We start from the raw sequence: 25,709 nt of genomic DNA, 5'->3' as shown, positions 1-25,709 counted from the left end.
CAGCATGCGGGCAGCTGTTTTTGTAAGGAGATCGCAGCGTTAGGCGACTGCTGCCGTCGCTGGGGGTTTCCTCAGTAATTCCGATGAAGTATTTGTAGAGGACACGCTGATCTTGTTCGTAGGCTCTTTGCGTGGCAGAGGCGTTGTTCAGTGTACAGTGAAGATTGCATTTTGTATGAGACCCTGGGGTTTTGGTTGTTGGTGTTTTGGGTTTTGTTTTTTTTTTTTCTTTCTCTCTCCTTACAGTATATTTTTATATGCTTTGCTATAAAATATGGTGCTGGGGAAGGTGAAGAGCTTAACAATAAGCTTTGACTGTCTCAATGGTAGCAATATCCTTGTCTATTCTAGCGGGGACACAGTCTCAGGAAGGGTCAGTTTAGAAGTTACTGGGGAAACTAGAGTAAAATCTCTTAAAATTCACGCAAGAGGATATGCAAAAGTACGTTGGACTGAATCTAGAAATGCTGGATCCAACACTGCCTATACACAAAATTACACTGAAGAAGTAGAGTATTTTAACCATAAGGATGTTCTACTCGGTCACGAAAGAGGTAAGCTTTTCACTTATTCACTACGTGCAGACATTTTTCCAGAAAAAGACACATCTTTGCCTTGTCTTGGTTTATCCCTTTTTAATATGCAGTCTCATAGAGTTCACGGTTTCTAAAGGTGAGGAAATGCTGGTTACGTTCTTAGTTTTGGGGTGGGTTTTTTTTGTTTGTTTTGTTTGTTTTTTGTTATTTGAATGTTTACTTAATGTTAAAATCATGTTGAGGGGCATTTTCAGAGTACCTGCAAACAGGGCTTTCTTAAAATACCTGTTAAAATACAGAGTCTTTTCATAAGGATTTGCATTTTTTTAAATACAGGTGTGTGGGGTTTTTTTATATGCAATGTCATTTTTTTTTCTTGGTGTTATTAGCGGGATTTGTTTTTCTGTGGGGAAAACAATTGTTAAATCAAAACCAGATATGAATATGCAGTAAATTGCTTTCTTGGTAGCATCTTATTGAATTATAAATGTAATTAAAACATAACACTAGGCTTTTTGACACATAATAGATATAGGTCTGACTTTCAGACTGATACGTGATGATTTTTAAGGTTGGTTCATTGTTAGCAGATAAAAGATTCCCTGTGGCTTAATTTGACATGCTATCACCACCCCACCTGTAGTTTTTGATCTCTTCCTTTGTTCTAAACTAGTATACTTATACATCACTTTCATTTATTTTATTTGACTCCTCTATAGGGGACTCAAATGTAAAAATCTGTCTGAAAGGCCAAATAAGAGGTCATGGTTGTATGATCGGAGCATCGATTCTGAGTTGGGGAGTTCTGGAACCTGCGTTCAATGAAAACCTGGTCTTTGAAGCCCCTATAGAAATGGAAAGCGCCCTGCTATAATTCCCTTATTTTGGGTATGGAAATGGGGTATTACATTGTGAGCGGGATTGTGGGTCTTAAGTTTGCTAATCTATTGTTCACATAGTTACATTTTGAAAGTATAAGGGGCTCTAAGCTTGTTTTTTCTCAAGTTTCCACCCTTTGTTAGAAGCGGTTCAATCCTGTTTGGGACCAGTCCTGGGAAGAAGGGAGGGAGTGCTCCTTCTCTCTGCAGATTGGTTGCACATGTCAGGTGGTGGTGATGATTTAATTCATAGCACAAGAAAATGTTAAAACTGTTTACACAATTTGGGTCAGGTGTTTTGGTGTGTTGTTGTTTTTGTTTTGTTTTTGTTTGTTTGTGGGTTTTTGTTGTTGTTGTTTGGTTGGTTTTGTTTTTAAATATGCAACATATTTACTGCAGAGATACTGTAACAGAGTGGAGTTGCTATTGATTTAAATTATGTTATCCTGATGCAAGCGAGCACAGGTCACTCATGAGGTGGCTTTGTAGCTCAAATGTTCTTTGTACTTCCGCCTCGGAACTACAATAATTCTCATGTGGAAGTTCGTTCACCTCTGGTTTGCAGATGACAGAAACGTGCATAGCAGGAAGTATGCTTACAAATAGGTGGGCCACCCCATGCTTTTAACTGTCTGCTTAAGCAGCAGCAGCAATGACTTTGCATGCAGACTGTAGATCCAAATGCTGACCCCGATAGTAGGTGCTTGCATTTGGCTGTAAAGGGAACAAAAGGTGGCAGGGAAGGGACAGATCTGACATTTCTGACACCAGAAGCGAGACAGGGTACGAACCGTTCCATGTGCGGCAGGTAAAAACTTAAGTAGTTGTCCTGGAACACCGCTGCCCCTCCCTCGGCTGCAGGGGCAGGACTGCGAACACTCGCCTCAGGGAGCGGAGTTCAACTCAACACCTCGTACTCTAGCATGGTCCGGAAGCTCACTCCCTGTCCCCGCCTTGTCATTGGCCTGCTGGAGTTTGTTAGCCTGTTGCTAAGGCGATGACAGCAGCTGATTATAGGGGGCCGGGACGTGGGGGAAAAGCGAGGCTGAGGGAGTAGGTTCCCTTGGCCGCACTCTAGTGTGTGCTGGGTGCGGGGCGAACGGGCTCTGGCCACCCCGAGGTCAGCCCTGTGCAGGATTGGGGGCGCTCCGGGCCCCGCTTCCCTGAGGAGTTGGCAGAGTATGCACGGTGGGGGGAGGGCGCTAGCTGTGAAGTGAGGAGTACAAGTTTACTTTGCTGGGAAACCGGGAGGTGGGGTGTTTAATTTCAAATTCAGCAGTTGCTGGTTACTACGTTCTTTCTTGCTGCCCGCCCCCTCTTCTGGATCCGATCGCGGCCTTGGTAGGACGCTGGGGGCGCTGCACTGCTAAGAGGGAGTGCTGTCACCCTGGTTACTTTTTGTTGGTAATGCCCGGCAATGTCGCCCTTGACGGCTCAGAGGGCACACAGCCTTTATTGGCAAAGTCCACACATCCACTGGGCTAGCAAGAGGCTGCGAGCAGGGACACGTGGCCCTGCAGCCTCTCACTTGATTGTCTTTCCCCTCCCACACCCCTGGCCAGCACTATCTGTAATTGCCTTTCAGTAATGGTCAGCATGTGCTCCTGAGAGAAGTGCAGGATTGGGGTGCCACCTTGCACATAGCGTGGGGCAGGCCGGGGCAAGCCAGCAGCATGGCCCTGTGGTATGAGGAGACCAGATAGTGAGGCATGGGTGGTGCCCTTCCCTCTCTCCTTACCTCTGCGGTAGTCAGGGTAGGCTGTGAGCAGAGTTGCTGAGCAAATGCACGGGGGTGTAATGTATGCTGTATGTGTATGAGTGGCTGGCAGGGGATTTGCTCACGCCTGTTTAGGCCAGTCCTCTCCTGCTCCAGCCTAGTCTGTGATTGACAGCTCAGTACTGGAAAAAGGGAAACATCGCACCCATTTTTAAAAAGGGTAGAAAGGAGGACCCCCGGGAACTACCAACCTGTTAGCCTCGCCTCCGTGCCTGGGAAGATCATGGAACAGATCCTCCTAGGAACTATGCTAAGGCACATGGAGGACAGGGAGGTGACTCAATATAGCCAGCACGGCTTCACCAAGGGCAAGTCCTGCCTGACCCAGCCTAGTGGCCTTCTGTGAGGGAGTAACTACATCAGTGGACAAAGGAAGGGCTACGGATGTCATCTGTCTGGACGTCATCCAGAGGGACCTGGACAAGCTTGAGAAGTAGGCCTGTGTGAACCTCATGAGGAGAAGGACTTAGAGGTACTGGTAGATGAAAAATTGGACATGAGACAGCAATGTGTGTTTGCAGCCCAGAAGGCCGATCGTATCTTGGACTGCATCAAAAGAAGCATGGCCAGCAAGTTGAGGGAGGTGATTCTGCTCTGGTGAGACCCCACCTGGAGTACTGCATTCAGCTATGCAGCCCTCAGTACAGGAAAGACATGGACCTGTTGGCAAGGGTCCAGAGGAGGGCCACAGAAATGATCAGAGGGCTGGAGCACCACTCCTATGAGGACAGGCTGAGAGAGTTGGGGTTGTTCAGCCTGGAGAAGAGCAGGCTCCTGGGAGACCTTGTTGCAGCCTTTCAGTACTTGAAAGGGGCCTATAAGAAGGATGGGGACAGACATTTTAGCAGGGCCTGTTGTGCAATAGGTACTGCTGATCTGGCAGGAAGGCAGCGAAGAAGGGATGGAAAAACGCTTATGTGCAAGGAAAAGAATATTACTTCTATTGAAAAAGAAAAAAGCACACGCAAAAAACCCCAACAAACAAAAAACAGACAAAACCTTCTGAGTTTTTTGTTAAAAACAACAAAAAAAAGCATTATACACATTGTTTTGATCTTTCAGCGTATTGAAGATTCTGAATTCATGACATTATGTGCGGAGGATGCATTTGTGTCAATAGCCTTCCAGTGTTTTTATATTTTTGTTTAGTTTTGTTTCAGCATTTGTCCTGCACTAAAGGAACTGGAGCATCAACATTTTTGTAGGACAACAGGAACTAAAAATGAAAAATCTTAGAATGTACCAACATTACTTCATGACGTTTCAGACTATTAGCAATAGGTAGCGTCTTTTGCATAATCCCACTACGTGTGTTTTTATTACTCCAACTCCTGTATATGCGGTGTGCAATTGTTTTCTCTAAGTAACTTTATATTTTGATGGAATCAGCATTTTTCTGGTTTCATGGTAATTATATCAGAACAAACCACAAGTTTGTCGGAGCATTTAAAGCTATACAAGGAATCATGACTATAAACCAAGGTCAGCTTTCTTGTTGAAATTAGAAGATGTTTGTGTCTTTGCTTTGCCCCCGAATTTGTTTGCTACTTTCGAGGTGGTGCTTGTGCACTTAAGAAGAAACCTCACCCCCCCCCCCGCCATAGTTTCCTTTACAGATCTTTAAGCAGTTTATCTTCTGCTTTTATGCAAGGTGAATCTTGCCTAACCTTAAAAATTCTGCATCCATACATCTAGCAGTTAATACCGATGGACTGGAGAGACTTGTTTCTGGGACGCTGCGTTCTTCGTATTGTAAAGAACGTATAAATCTCTCTTATTCTGGAAAAGAAACCTATATAATTATGCTGTGTAAAATGTTCACAGGTGGAATAGCATATTGAGTTTTTCCCTCCTAGATGATGACAATTCTGAAGCAGGCCTTCACACCCTTCATTCAGGAAGGCACGAATATGCATTCAGCTTTGAGCTTCCACAGATGTAAGTACTTGCATGCAGTACGCAGCTTGTGTGAGAGAAGGCTAAGATACATACCTGCTTAAGAAAAATTCTTGCGGGTGGAGGGGAAACCTTTTCAGTGGTAGTAGGAGTTGTGTCCAGATGTGACAGAGGACATAATCTCATTAAACTGAAGAGGTTGCTTTTAAACTGGTTAAGAGTTTTTTACAAAACAGGAACACATTGCTGCCCGGTTGGTTACTCTCTCTTTTGACTGAGGTCTATTGACTCATTATGTTTTGTAGTATTTTTCCCCTTCGCAGGAGAGGGGAATTTGTGTCATTTGAATCCTGCGGAGTGGCTGAGGTATCTTCTAAATAAACAGGGCTTTACTGGAGCCGTGCAGGCCATCAGAACTAGCAATAACAGCTTAACTGTTCAAGCTCAGTCTGAAACAGATGTGGCAAGCTTAACCACATTTGGGGGGGGAAGAAAAAAGAAGTTTTGTGTTTTGTTTGTTTGTTTTTTAAATAGTTTAAATAGGATGTATGCACTCAGGCTGACCTTTATGCAAAAAGCCAGGATGGAAATAAGGAAATGGATGGGTGAATGAAGCAAGAAATATTCCCATACCTAATCCTGCTTGTCTTGGAAAGCAAAGGTGAAGCAAGAATGATAGCAGAAGTCTTAAGATAAATTGGCACGTACACAGACAAAAAAAGTTTGAGGTGTTTAATGTATATGTTGTGAAGGGAAGACTTATACATAGAGGAGCTACCAGTGTGGAAAATAGCTAAAACACAAGGTGCAGGAAAATTAAACAAAAAGGAACAGAGAGAGAGTGTGGAAATGGATGAAAGAAGGGAGGCAGGAGGAGCCTTTTACTTTAAAAGCCGAGTGCTGAAGTCATTAAGGTTAATAAAAATTGGCAGAATATTAGACTAACATCTAATATGAAAGCTAATAAACAGTCTGCTTATTGGAGGGGCTGACTATAGCAGAACCTGTAGATGATAAATGCTTTTATGGATCAGTTTCAGTGAATAGCACGGGGCTTTATGGGAGATATTATTGGAACACTGAAGAAGACCCATATATACGGAGACTTTTAGAAGTCAATTTAAGGTTCAGATGAAAATCTCTTATGTAAGAAGTGATAAGGATGATACTGGTTTAACAAGGCCAAGTGCCAGGTCCTGCACTTGGGTCACAACAGCCCCAGGCAGCGCTACAGGCTCGGAAGAGTGGCTGGAAAACTGCCTGGTGGAAAAGGATCTGGGGGTGTTGATTGACAGCCAGCTGAATATGAGCCAGCAGTGTGCCCAGGTGGCCAAAAAGGCCAACAGCATCCTGACTTGTATCAAGAATAGCGTGACCAGCAGGACTAGAGAAGTGATCGTGCTGCTGTACTTGGTGCTGGTGAGGTCCCACCTTGTGTGTTCAGTTCTGTGTTCAGTTTTGGGCCCCTCATCATAAGAAGGACATTGAGGTACTAGAGAGGGTGCAGACCTTATTGCTGCCTACAGCTACCTGAAAGGAGTTTGTAGCATGGAGGGTGTTGGTCTCTTCTCCCAAATAGCAAGTGATGGGACAAGAAGAAATGGCCTCAAGTTGCGCCAGGGGAGGCTTAGACTGGATATTAGGAAAAAGATCTTCATGGAAAGGGTTGTCAGGCATTGGAACAGGCTGCCCAGGGAAGTGGTGGAGTCGCCATCCCTGAAGGTGTTGAAAAGGCATTTAGATGAGGTTCTTAGGGACATGGTTTAGTGTTAGACCTAGGTTATGGTTGGACTCGATGATCCTGAGTGTCTCTTCCAACCAAAATGATTCTATGATATTCCCTCGAGTTGGAAGGGATTTTTAAATATGAATGAACAAACTAGTATATGTGAATATGGAATATTATGTTTGAGATGACCAGTAAAATAGCATGAGTGTTGATTAAAATACTAAAGTTCTTTTCAAGTGACTTGAAGGAATAACGATGAAGCCATCTTTGATAGTACCGAAGCAATGAAGGCTGGTAATAAAAGGCCTGAAGAATGCCAGTTTGACGCTGCCTCCTTACTGTTTCTTCCTATCTTGTATCCATAGAATATTTCTAAATTTTATTTAAAACAAAACCGATGTGGTAGGTTGACTTTGGCTGGCTGCCAGCCCTCTACACCATTGTTCTCTCACTCTCCCTCATGAATAGGACAGGGAGAGAAAATAAGATGGGCAAGCTTGTGGGTTGAGATAAAGGCAGTTTAATAAGAAACAGAAACTGTACATGGAAGCAAAGCAAAAATAAGAATTCACTTGCTGCTTCCCATCAGCAGGCAGATGTCGAGCCATGTCCTAGAAGGCAGGGCCTCAGTATGTGTAGTGGTTGCTTGAGAAGACAAACACCATAACCATGAATGTCTGTGTCAGCCCTGTCCATCTTCTACCCCACCCCCCTCCCCTTCAACTTTTATCGCTGAGCCTGACATCATATGGGATGGAATATCCCTTTGGTCAGTTTGGGTCAACTGTCCTGGCTATGTTCCTTCCCAACCTCTTGTCCACACCCAGCCTATTGGCCTTTGGGAATGGGGTATTGGAGAGACAGCCTTGATGCTGTGCAAGCACTGCTCAGCAATAGCTGAAACATTGGTGTGTTATGAACACTGCTCTAGCCACAAATGCAAAGCATGGCACTATATGGACTGTTTTGAGGAAAGCCAACTCCGTCCTAGACAGACCCAGTGCAACCAAACACAAAGCAATAGTGGAAGAAAACAAGACACTGACTAGCCTTACTGATTTTTGCCATACGGGGTACTGAAGCAGGATGAAACATTGAAGACTGATTAGAAAATCCTTTCATTTGCAGTATTGGGGGGGAGAAGTAAACATTTCCAATGTGCAAAGAGATGTCAAACCTGTAGCAGAAAGAATCACTCTATTAAAGTACTAGCGCAGCTAGTATTATTCCATATAGAAGTTAGGGAGGGAAGCTTTGACCATAACTTATCTTTTGTTAGGATGCATTTCACCCAAAGTCCTGGACTGGACTCTGCAGCCAACTGGAGCTGGATTCAGCCTGTCACTAGGCCTCTGTTCGCAGGGAACGACTAGCAAGGTCACACAGTATCACAGTATGTTTGGGATTGGAAGGGACCTCAAAAGATCATCTAGTCCAATCTCCCTGCTGGAGCAGGAACGCCTAGGTGAGGTCACACAGGAATGTGTCCAGGCGGGCTTTGAATGTCTCCAGGGAAGGAGACTCCACAACCTCCCTGGGCAGCCTGTTCCAGTGCTCTGTTACCCTCACTGAGAAGAAGTTCTTTCTCAAATTTAAGTGGAACCTCTTGTGTTCCAGCTTGATCCCATTGCCCCTTGTCCTATCATTGTTTGCCACTGAGAAGAGCCTGGCTCCATCCTCATGACACTCACCCTTTATATATTTATAAACATTAATAAGGTCACCCCTCAGTCTCCTCTTCTCCAAACTAAAGAGCCCCAGCTCCCTCAGCCTTTCTTCATAAGGGAGATGCTCCACTCCCTTAATCGTCTTTGTTGCCCTACGCTGGACCCTCTCCAGCAGTTCCCTGTCCTTCTTGAACTGAGGGGCCCAGAACTGGACACAATATTCCAGATGGGGTCTCACCAGGGCGGAGTAGAGGGGAAGGAGGACCTCTCTCGATCTACTGACCACCCCCCTTGTAATACACCCAAGGATGCCATTGGCCTTCCTGGCCACAAGGGCACAGTGCTGGCTCATGGTCATCCTGTTGTCCACCAGGACCCCCAGGTCCCTTTCCCCTACACTGCTCTCTAATAGGTCATTCCCCAACCTATACTGGAACTTGGGATTGTTCCTGCCCAGATGCAGGACTCTACACTTTCCCTTGTTAAATTCCATCAGGTTATCCCCCGCCCAACTCTCCAGCCTGTCCAGGTCCCGCTGGATGGCAGCACAGCCTTCTGGCGTGTCAGCCACTCCTCCCAGCTTAGTGTCATCGGCAAACTTGCTGATAGTACACTCAATTCCCTCGTCTAAATCATTAATGAATATATTGAATAATATTGGCCCCAGTACTGACCCCTGAGGCACTCCACTAGATACTGGCCTCCAACTGGACTCCGCACCATTGACCACCACTCTCTGGCTTCTCTCTTTAAGCCAGTTTGCAACCCACCTCACTACTCTATTGTCTAGACCACACCTCCTCAATTTAGCTGTGAGGATGCTGTGAGGGACTGTGTCGAAGGCTTTACTGAAGTCAAGGTAGACCACATCCACCGCTCTGCCATCATCCATCCACCTTGTTACATTCTCATAAAAGGCTATGAGGTTGGTCAAGCATGACTTACCCTTGGTAAAGCCATGCTGACTGCCCCTAATGACCCTCTTATCCCTGATGTGCCTTGAGATGACACCAAGGATAAGCCGTTCCATTACTTTCCCAGGGACAGAGGTGAGGCTGACCGGTCTATAATTACCCGGGTCCTCCTTCTTGCCCTTTTTGAAGACTGGAGTGACATTTGCTTTCCTCCAATCCTCGGGCACCTCTCCCGTTTCCCAAGACTTGGCAAAAATGATGGAGAGCGGTCTAGCAATGACTTCAGCCAGCTCCCTCAGCACCCGCGGATGCATCCCATCTGGACCCATGGATTTGTGGACGTCCAGACTATTTAATTGTTCCCTAACCCAGTCCTCATCGCCTAAAGCAAACTCCTCCATTAACCTGGCTTCATCCGGGGTCTCAGGGGTACAGGGTTCCCCAGGACAGCCTCCAGCGGAGTAGACAGAGACAAAGAAGGCATTCAGCAATTCTGCCTTCTCTGTGTCTTCTGCCACCAGGGCACCCACCTCATTCATCAGTGGGCCTACATTGCCTCTGGTATTAGTTTTATCTGCTATGTATTTGAAAAAGTTCTTCTTGCTGTCCTTGACCCCTCTCGCCAGCTGTAATTCTAAGGAGGCCTTGGCTATCCTAGCTGCCTTCCTGCATCCTCTAACAGCAGCCTTATATTCCTCCCAAGTGGCCAGTCCCTGCTTCCATGACCTGTAAACTCGCCTCTTCTGCTTGAGCATACCCAACAGATCCCTATTCAACCACGCAGGCCTTCTGGCTCCCTTCCTCGACTTCCTACGTGTGGGGATGCTCTGATCCTGAGCATGGAAGAAGCAATCTCTGAATGCAATCCAGCTCTCTTGGGCCCGTTTTCCTTCAAGCAGTCTTGCCCATGGGATTTCCCCCAGCAATTGCTTGAAAAGGCCGAAATTAGCCCTGCCAAAGTCCAGGGTTGCAATTCTGCTTGCTATTCTGTTCCTGCCACACGAGATGCTGAACTCCACCATCTCATGGTCACTGCAACTCAGGCAGCCCTCGACCTTTACTGCTTCGACCAGACCCTCTTTGTTAGTGAGGATGAGATCCAGCAGTGCACCTCTCCTGGTGGGCTCCTCCACCATCTGCATGAGGAAGTTATCATCAATGCACTGGAGGAACCTCCTGGACTGTGGCTGGCTGGCTGAATGGTCCTTCCAGCAAACATCAGGGAAGTTAAAATCACCCACAACAACCAGGGCCTGTGACTGTGAGGCTGCTCTCAGCTGCGCATAGAAGGCCTCATCAACTTCCTCAGTCTGATCTGGTGGCCTGTAATAGACACCTACAACAGTATCACCCCTGCCAGCCTGTCCCTTGATCCTGACCCATACACTCTCAACTCGTTCCTCATCCGCTCCTGGGCAGAATTTAGTACATTGCAGTTGCTCTCTCACATAGAGAGCAACTCCACCACCACGCCTGGCTGGCCTCTCCTAATGTTGGCCATAAGGAAAAAAGGGACAAGATCCTTGTGATCTCCCACTTTTATATGAAGTATGACGTGAATGGGATGGAATACTTCAGTTGGTCAGTTTTTTGGTCACCTGTTTCTCATTGCCCCTCTCGCGAGATGCGCATCCATCCTTATGAATAACCTTGCATTCCATTGCCGTGTTTACCAAAACATGTATCTGGTTTTCCAGGAAAATGCAGTTGATATGAAAGCTTTAGCTGACAGGCAAATTCACTAAAAGAGAAACTTGTTTTTAACAAAACCAGGACACTATCTATCTATCTAAAAAAATTAAGATGGCCTCATCAGGGTAAAGGAAAATTAGAAGGTACTCAAAATAGCCTTTCTCTATTCAGAACTGCAAATTGAAATATTTAACTGCTGTACTTAAGGCAAAACAAACTACAAAAGCACTCAGTTATAGCTAAAATAAACCACTGAGATACTAGCCAAGTAAATAATACACAATTATTTACAGAATACAGTGTCCAAAACAATAATTGGATGGTACTAATGCTAATTTTATTTGGTGGTCTTAATTTGACCTTAAAAGGGCATGCTTTATTCTACACTTGAAAATGGTCTCTGAAGGCCAAGGGAAATGTGTACTATTCTGGCATTTTCTAGCACAACTCTTTAATTGAGTCTTAAAACTTCTACAGAACTACTGTTGGATGAATTGGAGATGATATTTTCTCCCAACTTTAATCTTACATTTTTCTGTGATATGGAAACTTTGCAAATAACATTTGCTTATTATGATGCACTGAAAATACAGTTCTACATAGTAAATCCTAATCTGATTGTTATTGGAAAGAGAGAAAAATTTTATTCAACTTTGTCCTGCACAGACCACTCGCTACCTCATTTGAAGGCAGACATGGCGGTGTGCGCTATTGGGTGAAAGCTGAATTGCATAGGCCTTGGCTTCTACCAGTAAAATTAAAGAAGGAATTTACAGTCTTTGAACATATAGATATCAACACTCCCTCATTACTGGTAAGAACTGACAGAATCGCTTGATCTTTTTCTGATGTAAAAATAATGAAGTATGACTGAAACAACATCAACATGTAATTTTACCTAATATTTATTTTCTAGTTAAACTACAACTCTTATTTTAAGCATTATATCAGTTTAGCAACTCTTTAACTGCTGTTATTTTGAAGGCTAAGTTATCCTATACTTGGAGTTGCTTGATTTTCACAATACAGGAAATGCATGTCAATCTAAATTAATGAGATTCCACAATTTAGTAGTATCAAGGAAGAAAACTTGGTGAACTGTTCCTCTTCAATTACAAATAAAGAATAATCTATGGAAGGAACGGCGCAACTCTTAATATTTGAGTGAGGGGCTGCTACCTTAAAAATGCAAAGTAAAAAGTTTATTGCAGTGCATAGTTGATAATTTCCGTATGGATAGTTTTCAACTGATGGGGAGAAATTATCGCAATTCTGTGTAATCCTTTCCTGAAATTTCATTTTATAAAAATAACTTTAATATCGCAACTGCTTTCAATGAGGATTTTATTTCAATCTGGCCTAAAAATCCTTTATTTTATCCCTTCCTTGAATTTTAATCTAGGGGAACAAAAAAAATGTACAAGTCCACTGAAACAGGTTTCTTGTGTGTATGGGTGAAAAATCAGGCTTGCAAAGGGACCTTGCACGAACTCCATCAAAATCAAAGGTCTCTCTTTGGATCAAGCCTTAAGTCCTGATGTTGTGTAAAATAAGTCTTTTTAATATAGATGAAACAGGATCATTCAGAAACCAAGGAAATAGGAGGAGTCAAGATTACAGTAGTTTATCTTAGTTAATTTGCTTCTGAAATACAGCTTAATGGAAAATGTGAAGATGTTCTAATTTACTGTTAGCTACATTAAAAGCTCTGAAACAGTATGTTGGGATGTGTAGACTATGAAGCTTTTTGTTTTAAGCTATACAGTATTTATTCTTAGTATTAAAAACTGTTTTAAGTATGGCTGTAATATGGAGAATGGCAGAAAAAGCAATACTAATACAGCAGTGGAGTTAGGACAAACATTATATAATACCATTTAAATTGCTTGAGACTTTTCCTGTGGATGTAGCTTTGTTTATCAAAATATGTAATAGTATGCACATCATCAAAATTATTATTTTCCTGTGTTGATTTAAATACCTGAAGAGTTTTCCATGAAACTCCTAATTTAATGGACAAGATTTTTCCCTTCTTGCAGTCACCCCAAGCAGGCACAAAAGAAAAGACTCTGTGTTGTTGGCTTTGTACCTCAGGCCCAATATCCTTAAGTGCCAAAATTGAAAGAAAGGGCTATACCCCAGGTATGTAATATAAGTAGTTATGGGAGATGTTTTTCCTTCCCTTTTAAAGTTAGAGTTTGTGCTTAGTGTTTTTGTATAAATGGAACATTAAGGATATTTTTACTGCCGTAGTCTGCACTTTGCAATCTTCTCAGTGTACTCTGTTAACAAAGACAGCGCTACTTGTATCTCTAGATTGTTAAAGGACTGGTATGGGTGGGGTTTTTTGGTGGTGTGTGGGGTTTTTTTTTTGTTTTATTTTTTTCCTTTTAGAGCAGCTCATGTGGATTTTGCTTCTATTAGCATCAGTGGATGTTTTTGCAGGTAGACCAGTGAAAGCAGCATCTGGTGTGTTATAACAGTATACAGAATGTGACAGTTTGCTTAAGCTGCCTTGTAAACATAAAGAGAACTTGAAATTCTAGTGTGTTTTTGTTTGTTTGTTTATTTGTTTCAGGTGAATCAATTCAGATCTTTGCAGAGATTGAGAATTGCTCTTCCCGTATGGTGGTGCCAAAAGCAACCATTTACCAAACACAGGCATTCTATGCCAAAGGGAAAATGAAGCAAGTCAAACAGCTTGTTGCCAACCTCTGTGGGGAATCCTTGTCAGCTGGCAAAACAGAAACCTGGAATGGCAAACAGTTGAAAATTCCACCTGTTTCCCCTTCAATCCTTGACTGTAGTATAATCCGTGTGGAGTATTCACTGATGGTGTGTTGGGCGGTCTGTTTCACTCTTGAGAATGAATAGCTTCTGACGTTCTGTACAAATTCATAGCACAGCATTTTGTGATAATTAGTTATGAAAAAAATGCATGTTCTGGTATTAGTGTCCTGACAGGAGATCTGGTAAGTAAATTTAGTTTAAATCATGCAAGTTCTTAAAACAGTTGTGTGTCAACTAAGCAAGCATTTAATTAGTAGACTGTGTTTCCATGTGAAGGCTCATGTTAAGACTCTTAACTTGAAGGGCTCATGTCTCCATAGAGGCACGGGCCCTAAAAGAGACTGTTAGAAACAAGCTCCTCATGGAGACTTCTATAGAAAGACAACTTAGACTAATATTTATGAAGTGCTGATAAAACCTCACATTTTAATCATACACTTGTTTCATTTTTCTTCAGGTATATGTTGATATTCCAGGAGCTATGGATTTATTCCTTAACTTACCACTGGTTATTGGTACCATTCCTCTACATCCATTTGGTAGCAGAACATCAAGTGTGAGCAGCCAGCGTAGCATGAACATGAGTTGGCTTGGTCTGACGCTGCCTGAAAGACCAGAAGGTAGCTTGACAATACAAATCCTGATCAATTTGCTAGTTTGTTTTGATTTTTGTCTGCTTTATTCATTGCAGTCTTGCTAAAAGAGTCAAATTACACCCCTTCGTAATAAAGCCCACAGGAAATCTGTTGTGGATGTTTTCTTGCCACTTGCTTGTCCTATGTGCAAGAGCAGAGTTTCTTCCCTCCTGGCCTTTCTTTCTCTAGGACAGGCAGTGGGCTAGTGGACTAGAGGACTGCAATGTTCTGTCATTCCTACCTGTACAGGAATAAATAATCTTTGGTATGCTTTAAATTTGTTGTGGCTTAATTATCCCCTTAAAACAGAGGTCAGTCTGGTTTTGGACATAAGCTTAATATTAGAATAAAATTAAATAGTCTAGTCTCACTTTTTTGTTAAACAAATTTTTAATAAGTTACCTACCTGCTGGTGAATCTTACAGACATGGAAGTTTAATATTTTCTCATGTTATATATTTTGACATGCATAAGAATTTGTTGTTTGAACTGCATGTACTGTCTCCCTTTAGCACCTCCCAGCTATGCAGAAGTGGTCACAGGGGAAAAGAGACATTCCAGCCTTGCACCTATAGCTGCTTTTGATGATTTTGAGAGAGTACATCAAGGACCATTATTTGCATACATCCAGAAGTTCCGTTTCCTGCCTCCGCCCCTATATTCTGAAGTAGGTATAGCTGTCAGAATGTGATGATTCCTGTATTGTTTGTGTCTGTGTGTTGTTGTTTTGTGTTTGTGGGGGTTTGTTTGTTTGTTTGTTTTTGTGTGTTGTGTGTGTGGTTTTTTTTTTGTCTTGTGGAATAAGTTTAGGAAGCTATTTTTCTTTCCTAAAATGAGGAGAAACCATTAAAATGATGAACACAGAATAAGTTGGTTTTGGGGAGGATTTTTGTTTGTTTGTAAGATGCAGATGAATTGCATCAAGAGTTTTTCATGCCTGTTTTACACTATGGGTTACCCTTTTTTTTTTTTTATTTTTTTATTTTTTTTATTGTTAACGTGAGCTCTGCAACCTTAAATTTAGAAGGTGTTCTATGAGGTGCCTTGGCTTCTCTATAATGCCTTTTCCTGTAGCTGCAGACCTGGAAGGTAACTTTCCTTGGCAGCACTCTTCCCTGGTCTGATACTTTCTTGAAATTTTCAGAGTGTTGCTTACTATTTCACTGGCCAGCAGGTTGAGGGAGGAGATTATGCCCCTCTGCTCTGGTGAGACCCCACCTGGAGTACTGCATTCAGCTATGCAGCCCTCAGTACAGGAAAGACATGGACCTGTTGGCGAGGGTCCAGAGGAGGGCCACAGAAATGATCAGAGGGCTGGAGCACCACTCCTATGAGGACAGGCTGAGAGAGTTGGGGTTGTTCAGCCTGGAGAAGAGCAGGCTCCCGGGAGACCTTGTTGCAGCCTTTCAGTATTTGAAAGGGGCCTATAAGAAGGACGGGGACAGACATTTTAGCAGGGCCTGTTGTGCGATAGGACAAGGGGTGGTGGTTTTAAACTAAAGGAGGGGAGATTGAGGCTAGACAAGAGGAAGAAAATTTTTACAATGAGGGTGGTGAAACACTGGAACAGGTTTCCCAGAGAGGTGGTGGATGCCCCGTCCCTGGAAACGTTCAAGGCCAGGCTGGATGGGGCTCTGAGCAACCTGATCTAGTTCAAGATGTCCCTGCTCGTTGCAGGGCGGTTGGGCTAGATGACCTTTAAAGGTCCCATCCAACCTAAACAATTCTATGATTCTGTTTTAGCAACGCCATTTTTTAAATTTGTGTACTAAAAATAAAGAAAATAAGATTTCAACTCTTTTTACCTCTACTGCTTCCTAACATTTATAGCAACCACTAAACTCTTTTGACTGCGTGTGTGTTTAAGTTCTGTGGATGTAGGGGTTTCGGAAGATGCATGTAGAAAAATGACACGCTGGTATTCATTTCTGACGTAAGTTTTATGAAGTACACAATTCTTCAAGACTTCTAACCTTTACAGAACTGAAAATGCAGCCACTGAGTAACCATGAATGAGATGCAAATTTCAAAGCTTTTCATGTTGATGTTTTTCAAGAAAAAACACTGATATAGGACAAAAGAAAAATCATGTCCTCCAGCCAAATTTTGCCTGAATTCACCCATTTTAGGAAAATAGCGTTATGTAGCATGACTTCCCCCCATCCTTGAAAGACTACTTTGCTATTGAGTGGGCAGAGCGGTGTTTTCTGTGTGCTAGACACTTACCTGAGAACTCTGCTATAGCTTAACTCTAGAGCACAACTCCCAAGTCCTTCTCATTTTAGATACTTTTAAGATTTCAAAAGAAGCTTGAATTTTTTTTTTCTTTTGAACAGAAAAAGGCTATATGAAGTTAACTGATGCAATGTTGTCTGAAAGATGCACTGTACAATTCAACTATTACCATCACTGTACACTTAAACTACTCTTATCATCCAGTTTTTAGACCTAAGTTAGCAGGCTGTATACCTCGTTTCTCCTAAATAAAGAAGTTTCAAGAGTTTGTGTGTTCTAAAAATTTCCTCATCCCATAGGATATTTGAGGGTTAACTAGTATGATTTTTTTGTTTTGTTTTTATTGATAATGTTCTGCCTTTTTGAGCAAAACTTTTCTACTTCTCTCAAATCAATTATAATAAATATTTCTGAAATTAAGTTTCTAGTGATGTAAATTTTTTATAGTTCATATAATTCAAAAGACTTGTGTGCTAGTAAAGCAGTAATTTTTCAAGTTTTAGTTATTCATGCTTATTCTTAAATTACCACCAACCTGTAGTTTGAAGTCTTCTACTGTATCTCATATTAATATTTCTATTAATTTTTATCCTAAATTTTGTCTGATTAGATGTTTTTTGACTTATTGAAATAACGTATGGACTAGAAATGCTGTATGTCATTATAATTGTCTTAAACTTGTGAATTTTAGTTTTTACTTCTAGCAGTTGATACTAAAATACACTGGATTGTTGTGGCTTTGTCTTGCTGGTGTGTTTCTTTTCTTTTGGTTAGATTGATCCAAACCCAGATCAGCCCACAGATGAGAGACCATCTTGCCCCTCTCGTTGAAGGAATTAATAAAAAGCTGACTAAACTGGGGTTTTGAATCACACCTGCTGTATTGAAGATCTAAGTGTCATAGTGGAAACTTGCTTTTAAAGGAAATGGTATTGCTCTTGACTCTATGGTGAATAAATGAAAACAGCTTCTGATCATGCTTGGACACCTATAGCACATTGTTGGCCTGCTCCACATGCTTGAAAACCCCAAGTCCACTTCCTGAAGTAGTGGCACATACTAGGAGCAACCTTACTAGCATACAGTCATGTGTTTCAAAACACTCGAACCATACTGGAAGAGAGGAATGGCTGCTTCTTATGATTCAAAACTTTGCACATGTTTATTGCTCATGTTATACAGTTCAGTGTAGCTGCAGCTTTTTCTCATTTATGATGGACTGGTTTTACTCCTCCCTTGTTTGTTATCTGCACAAGGAACAAAAGAAAGCTTTGACCAAAAAAAAAAAAAAAAAAAAAGATGACTTGCAAATGCACTGACTTTTTTGGGTTTTTGTTTAAAGTAGCCTAGACTTTACCTATGTATGCACATACTTGGAGTTGTCCTAGTAGGCTGCTGATGTATCACCTCTTCAGCTTGGATCCTATTTTCCATTTATTTACAAACATCACATGCTTTCAAGATGATAGTTTTTGCTATATGTTTAGCAGCCAACTGTAGTAGACAAGCAACGGTTAGGTGGGGGTGGGGGAAGAGATGACAGAATGGAACTAAAAAGAGACTTTGTCAAGACTGTATACAATTTTTGTTTTCTGTTAGTAATTTGTTGCCTTTCTGCTATTATTGCAAAGCAACGTTTTGTTACAGGCTTCCTGAAGATCACTTAATCTTAGGTGAACTTATCACTTGTCAAATTCTTAGAATGCTATTTTTCTTATGTAGCATTGCTGACTTACTTCATTTGTTTTGTGTTTGTGTTTTGGTTTTGTTTTGTAAGGGGGATTTTGAATAGGGACATGAACAAAATTTAAACTGAAAGCAGCATCACTCGACACCAGCAAAGTGTGAAAATAACTTTAAAAGGGGATAGTCATGCTGTCTAAGGTTCATAGGCAAAAAGATATCTGAACTAGAAGGGAGGGGAAGGAGAAGGTTGGTTTGTTTTGGTGTTGGGTTTTTTAGTGGGGTTTTGGTTTTGTTTTATTATTATTTTTGAGGTTTTTTTTGTTTCTAATAATTTTTGTTAAGTAATTATGTGTTATATATGAGACTGCAGAAAGAAGTATATTTCAGACTGCAAGAGGAGTTTGAACTGTGGCAACTAAGCAACAGCTCAGGTTCTGCACTTTGTATTTTCTTCAGGGATTCTGATACTGTATCATAGAATCATAGAGCACCAGGTTCAAAGGAAACACAAGGGTCATCTGGCAAAAGGACAATCTAGGCAAGATGGCCTAGCACCCTGTCCCAATAAAATTTGGAAGTGTTGAGTGTTGGTGAATCCACCACTTCCTTTGGGAGACAATTCTCATGGCTGATTTTTCTCATTATGAAAAATTTCCCTCTTGTGTCCAGTTTCAATGTTCTTTGTAGCCACCCTTTAAATACTAGAGGATGGTGCTGAGGTCTACCTTAAGCTGCCTTTTCTCATGGCTGAACAATCACAGAAGGTTAGGGATGGGAAGGGACTTGGAAAGACCATCTAGTCCAATCCCCCTGCCAGAGCTGGAACACCTAGATCAAGTTACACAGGAATGTGTCCAGGTGGGTTTTGAATGTCTCCAGAGTAGGAGACTCCACAACCTCCCTCAGCAGCTTGTTCCAGTGTTCTATCACCCTCACTGTGAAGAAGTTTCTTCTCGTATTTAAGTAGAACCTCCTGTGTTCTAGTTTGCACTGATTGCCCCTTGTCTTATCATTGGTTGTCACCAAGAAGAGTCTGGCTTCATCCTCATGACACTTATCTTTTACATATTTATAAACATTAATGAGGTCACCCCTCAGTCTCCTCCAAGCTAAAGAGACCCAGCTCCCTCAGCCTTTCCTCATAAGGGAGATGTTCCACTCCCTTAATCATCTTTGTTGCCCTGCACTGGACTCTCTCCAGCAGTTCCCTGTCCTTCTTGAACTGGGGGGCCCAGAACTGGACACAATATTCCAGATGTGGTCTCACCAGGGCAGAGTAAGAGGGGAAGGAGAACCTCTCTCGACCTACTAACCATACCCCTTCTAATACACCCCAGGATGCTATTGGCTTTCTTGGCCACAAGGGCACAGTGCTGGCTCATGGTCATCCTGCTGCACACCAGTATCCCCAGGTCCCTGTCCCCTGTGCTGCTCTCCAACAGGTCATTACCCAACTTATATAAACCTAGCTCTCTTAGCCTTTTCTCATATGGCAGCTTCCCAGTCCTTTGTTTATCTTCCTGGCCCTTCTCTGGACCCTCTCCGTTCTCTCCACATCTTTTTTGTATAGTGGGGATCCAAACATTATTCCAGGTGTGGCCTTGCAAATGCTCAGTGGAGTGGGAAAATGACTCCTTTGTCTCTGCTGGTTTTCTTTGCTGCAGCAGCACATTCTTCACTCATATTGAGCTGCTTGTCCTCTGGGACCCCCAGGTCCCTTTCTACAGAGCTGCTTCCCAAGTTAGGTAGATCCCAGCCCGTGCTGCACTCCCGGATTATGTTTTCCCAGGTGCAAAGCCTTACACTTGTCCTTGATGAACTTCAGAAGGTTCTTGTTAGCCTGCTCTTCCAGCCTCTTCAGGTCTCCCTGCAGGGCAGCTCTCCCTTCCAAAGTATCCACTTCCCCACTCAATTAGTTGTCATCAGCAAACTTCATCAGGGTACACTTGATTCCCATCATCTAGATCACTTATGAAGATGTTGAACAGCATTGGACCCGGTATTGATCCTTGGGGGACCCCACTTGTGACAGGTTGACGGTTTGAAAAGGAGCCATTTGCCACCACCCTCTGGGTGCTGCCTGTCAGCCAGATCCCCACTCACCGCATAGATCCCTTGTCTAGACCATTACGCATCAGTTTCTTTAGGAAGAGGCTGTGGGAAATAGTATTGAAAGCCTAGGAGAAGTCTAGGTAGACAACGTCCACTGCTCGCCCCATGTCAACTGCATGCGTTACTTTGTCATAGAAGGCAATCAGGTTTGTCAAGCACAACTTACCCCTGGTGAATCTGTGTTGGCTTCAGCTCTCTTGTGGTAGCCCCCAGGAGGATTCATTCCATAGCTTTCCCAGGGACTGAAGTAAGACTGATGGGCCTATAATTTCCTGGATCCTCCTTTAAGCCCTTCTTGTAGATGGGGGTGACAATAATCCTCTTCCAGTCTTCTGGGACATCCCCCAATCTCTACAGCTTCTCAGAGATTATGGAGAGTGGCCTTGCAACGATATCAACCAGCTCTCTTAACACCCTTGGGTGGATAGTGTCAAGGCCCATCGATTTGTAGGGGTCAAGCTCTTGTAATAGTTCATATACCAACTCTTCCTTCGCTGATGGTAGGTCTACGTTAGCATCAACCTGATTTTTCATTCCCAAGACCTGGGGTCCAACAGTGCTGGTAAAGACAGAGGTGAAGAAAGTGTTGAGAACCTCTGCCTTTTCAGCATTGTTGGTGACTAATTTACCTCTCCTGTTTAACAGTGGGTCAGTGATTTCTTTCTGTTTCTGCTTGTTATTTACGTACCTCAAGGACCCTTTCTTGTAGTTTTTTACATCCCTGGCCAATTTTAATTCAAGCTGAGCTTTTGCTTTTCTAACTGCATCTCTGCATGCCATGGTAATGCCCTTGTAGTTATCAACAGGTATTCATCTGCTTTTCCATCTCTGGTACATTACTCTTTTGGTTTTGAGCAGACTCATAACCTGGCAGTTAAGCCATGGGGGTCTCTTGCTCCACCTACTTCCCTTACCTTTAAAGTGGATTAACTGTTTCTGTGCTTCCAGGAGAGTGTTCTTGAAAAACTCCCAGCACTCGCTAGCTCCTTTATGCTCCATGGAAGCTTCCCATGGAATCTCTCCCAGTTGAGCTCTGAGCGAGTTGAAGTTTGCTGTTCTAAAATCTAATCCCTTTGTCTTAGTACTAACCTTTAGTGTGCTCAGCGGGGTCCCAAAACTCCACAATATTGTGATCGCTGCAGCCAAGGCTATCACTAAGACAGTACAAAGCAGGTTTTCTTGGTTTATGAGTAGCAAGTCCAGCAGTGCCTCATTCCTAGTTGGCACATCTAACGTTTGTATGAGGAAGAAGTCTTCTATGCATTCCAGGAACTTGATGGATGACAGGTAAGCTGCTGTATTGTTTTTCCAAAAAAGGTCTGGGTATTTGAAGTCCCCCATAAGAACCAGGATCTGTTGAGCCAAAGCTTGCTTAAGTGACCCAAATATTGCTTCGTTGGCTTTGTCATCTTGGTTTGGAGGTCAGTAGCAGACTAAAAATAGTAAGACTGTAATAAAACTGGGCCAGAGTATCAGTGTTACCAGCCACACTCAGTTTGCTGAGAATTTTTCTGATTGGCTCCTGGGCTAGACCTGAGAGCTTTAAAACAAAAAAAAACAAAACAAAACAAAACAACCCAACAACTTTAAACATGCATTCATCTAGAACATGAGAAATTATAAAGAAAAAGTACTTGCCCTTTGAGTGTACCCTAAAAAATAAAAGAATGATGGAGCCATTAGATCTGACAAGTGCTTTTATGCTAGAGATTTGTAAATGTAAATTTCCTTTTCAGAAATAATGTAAAAAAAAAAAACCTGTCGTCTAAGAGGCAGGTCTGATTCTGAGTACTTAAAAACTAATCCATTGTGTATATCCTTGTGCAATAAACCAGCTCAGAAAGGAGGAGGAGAGGGAAAGCTGGTGTTCCTGCATTGTGCTCATTCTTAAAATGTTCTGCCTTACTTTAAAGGCTTCATAAATATGACAAAATAGGCTTTTCCATAAGTGGCCTTTATGAGAACATGAAAGATATTTCATTATTCAAAAATTATGACAAGCTGGTTAAAATAAGAGTCACGTTTTAAGTGATTCAATTCAAAGGTCTGGGCTTTGATAAGCAAGAACTGGAAATTGGGTGATGTCTTATGCTGGCCAATTTTGTGAATGTCCCTTCCTTCTCTATCCTCTCCAACCAGACAAAAAATTAAAAGTTGATAAGATTGTTGGCATATAAAAGGGCATTTGGTGATTTTACTTTTTTTCTTTTTTGTTGTTTTCACAGACTAGGGAACAATCACTGATATACGTAGCGTTAAAATATTTATCCCAGTATAATGGAAAACTACAAACGAAACAGTTGTAGTAATTGACATTGAATCACAGACTGTGATCAGAGTGAAAAATTCTAAAACCTTATCAAATAAAGACTTCTCATTTAAACATTTTTGTTAGCTGTTCAGAGGCATTACAGGTTCATAGTTGTAGCCCAACATTTGATATAGAATCTTGATATGAATTACACAAAAAAGTAAAATACCAGTACTGGAGAAACAAAATACAATATTAAATGCTTGCTTTATAGATTGTATTATATGGCTGTTTGTATATATATATTTTGTTTGTTTCTTTGTTTAGTTTTGGTGCTGAATATGTCCTTATGGACAAAGAAAACTATGTGGAAAACAATTTTTCCTATTGTTCCTCCTTGTAGAAAATAAACTTTTTTTAGAAAAAAATAAATGCTTTTAAATGTTATAACTATAAGCTATAAGATTGTTTGTGACTTAAACATTTAGAATAATAAAATCACAGAATCATTTCAGTTAGAAGAGACCCTCAGGATGATCGAGTCAAATCATAACCTAACTCTAGCACTAAACCATGTCCCTAAGAACCTTGTCTAAGCGCCTTTTAAACACCTCCAGGGATGGTGACTCCACCACTTCCCTGGGCAGCCTGTTCCAATGCCTGACAACCCTATCCGTGAAGAATTTTTTCCTAATATCCAGTCTAAACATCCCCTGGCACAACTTGAGGCCATTTCCTCTTCTCCTATCACTCGCTACTCGTGGGAAGAGACCAACACCCTCCCTGCTACAAACTCCTTTCAGGTAGTTGTAGGCAACAATAAGGTTTCCCCTCAGCCTCCTTTTCTCCATGCTAAACAGCCCCAGTTCCCTCAACCACTCCTCATAAGACTTGTGCTCCAGGCCCCTCACCAGCTTCGTTGCTCTCTGCCCTCTAGCACCTCAATGCCCTTCTTATGATGAGGGGCCCAAAACTGAACACAGCATTCAAGGTGCAGCCTCACCAGCACTGAGTACAGTGGCACAATCACTTCCCTAGTCCTGCTGACCACACTGTTCTTGATACAAGCCAGGATGCCGCTGGCCTTTTTGGCCACCTGGACATACTGCTGGCTCATATTCAGCCAGCTGTCGATCAACAACCCCAGATCCTTTTCTTCCAGGCAGCTTTCCAGCCACTCTTCCCCAAGCCTGTAGCGCTGCCTGGGGTTGTTGTGACCCAAGTGCAGGACCCAGCACTTGGCCTTGTTGAACTGCATCCAAGTGGCCTCAGCCCAATGATCCAGCCTGTCCAGATCCCTCTGTATAGCCTTCTTACCCTCCTGCAGATCACCACTCCCACCCAATTTGGTGTCATCTGCAAACTTACTAAGGGTCCACTCAATCCCCTCATCCAGATCATTGATAAAGAGATTAAACAGAACTGGCCCCAATACTGAGCCCTGGGGAATACCACTCGTGACCAACCACCAACTGGATCTGACTCCATTCACCACAACTGAGTGAGTCTTTCATCTGGGTAGGAACAACCCCAGGTTCCAGTATAAGTTGGGGAAGGACCTGTTAGAGAGCAGTGTAGGGGAAAGGGACCTGGGGGTCCTGGTGGACAGCAGGATGACCATGAGCCAGCACTGTGCCCTTGTGGCCAGGAAGGCCAATGGCATCCTGGGGTATATTAGAAGGGGGGTGGCTAGTTGTTGGAGAATGGCTTAAAAATAAGGGACATGGGTCTGCAGAGCAGTTGTACAAGCAGAGCCTGTTCTGAAGGCCTTACCATAAGTAGCAAGACTAGGCCGCAGTGGGAACCGCTGACTGTTTCAGTAAAATCAGCAAGGTCACTGAGACCTTGGCAGAGTTTCACAAACAGCTTTCAACAGCACAAGAATGTAGAATAAGCATAGCTAGCAGCTGCAAGTAGGAGGACCATGCAAATGTGACTGTTAGAGCTTAAGCCAATTAGTAGGTGACAGGAATGCATAATTATCGTGAACTGTATAAGTATATGCTATTCGGGCTAATAAATCGAACTATGCTTTATCACTCATATTGAGTCGACCTGCGTGTTCCTCCGCCGCTCAAAGCTAGTAGGTTGAAAGAGGTTCTCCTTCCCCTCTACTCTGCCCTGGTGAGACCACATCTGGAATATTGTGTCCAGTTCTGGGCCCCTCAGTTCAAGAAGGACAGGGAACTGCTGGAGAGAGTCCAGTGCAGGGCAACAAAGATGATTAAGGGAGTGGAACATCTCCCTTATGAGGAAAGGCTGAGCGAGCTGGGTCTCTAGTTTGGAGAAGAGGAGACTGAGGGGTGACCTTATTAATGTTTACAAATACATAAGGGGTGAGTGTCACAAGGATGGAGCCAGGCTCTTCTTGGTGACAACCAATGATAGGACAAGGGGCAATGGGTTCAAACTGGAACACAAGAGGTTCCACTTAAATTTGAGAAGAAACTTCTTCTCAGTGAGGGTAACAGAACATTGGGACAGGCTGCCCAGGGGGGTTGTGGAGTCTCTTTCTCTGGAGACATTCAAAACCCGCCTGGACACATTCCTATGTAGCTTCATCTAAGTGTTCCTGCTCCGGCAGGGGGATTGGACTAGATCATCTTTTGAGGTCCCTTCCAATCCCTAACATTCTGTGATTCTGTGAACTCTTTGGGCCTGCCATCCAGCCAGTTCATTACCCAGCAAAGAGTATGCCGGTCCAGACCATGAGCTGCCAACTTCTCCAGGAGAATGCTGTGGGATATGGTGTCAAAGGCTTTACTGAATTCTAAATACACAACATCCACAGCCTTTCCCTCCTCGAATAAGCAGGTCACCTTGTCATAGAAGGAGATGAGGTTGGTTAAGCAGGATCTGCCTTTCATAAACCCATGCTGATTGGGCGTGATTGCTTGGTTGTCTTGTCTGT

At 42.8% G+C, this 25,709-nt stretch overlaps 1 protein-coding gene across 2 annotated transcripts; it reads left to right on the top strand.

Annotated features, from left to right (window-relative positions):
- Positions 1-22,316, top strand: LOC136115744 (arrestin domain-containing protein 3-like). 2 transcript variants are annotated; one of them, XM_065861957.1, is made up of 8 exons: positions 1-554; positions 5,048-5,129; positions 11,756-11,903; positions 13,129-13,231; positions 13,668-13,924; positions 14,337-14,499; positions 15,027-15,181; positions 17,524-22,316. In XM_065861957.1, exons 1-8 carry the CDS (start codon positions 275-277, stop codon positions 17,578-17,580), a joined length of 1,245 nt encoding a protein of 414 aa, XP_065718029.1. In that variant the 5' UTR covers positions 1-274; the 3' UTR covers positions 17,581-22,316. The 2 variants fall into 2 exon arrangements, with proteins under 2 accessions (XP_065718029.1, XP_065718030.1); XM_065861958.1 differs by lacking the exons at positions 5,048-5,129; positions 11,756-11,903; positions 13,129-13,231.
- The last annotated feature ends 3,393 nt before the right edge of the window (positions 22,317-25,709 follow it).

The sequence above is a fragment of the Patagioenas fasciata genome, chromosome W, assembly GCF_037038585.1.
Source record: "Patagioenas fasciata isolate bPatFas1 chromosome W, bPatFas1.hap1, whole genome shotgun sequence".
Lineage (NCBI taxonomy): Eukaryota > Metazoa > Chordata > Aves > Columbiformes > Columbidae > Patagioenas > Patagioenas fasciata.
This window is presented reverse-complemented; position numbering and strand designations above follow the sequence as displayed.

Excerpts from the sequence above, each read along its gene's own strand:
- LOC136115744 (XM_065861957.1), top strand. The coding sequence starts at position 275 with ATGGTGCTGGGGAAGGTGAAGAGCTTAACAATAAGCTTTGACTGTCTC. Across the intron at positions 11,904-13,128 it reads TCAACACTCCCTCATTACTG|TCACCCCAAGCAGGCACAAA; the intron begins GTAAGAACTGAC and ends CCCTTCTTGCAG. Across the intron at positions 13,232-13,667 it reads AAGAAAGGGCTATACCCCAG|GTGAATCAATTCAGATCTTT; the intron begins GTATGTAATATA and ends TATTTGTTTCAG.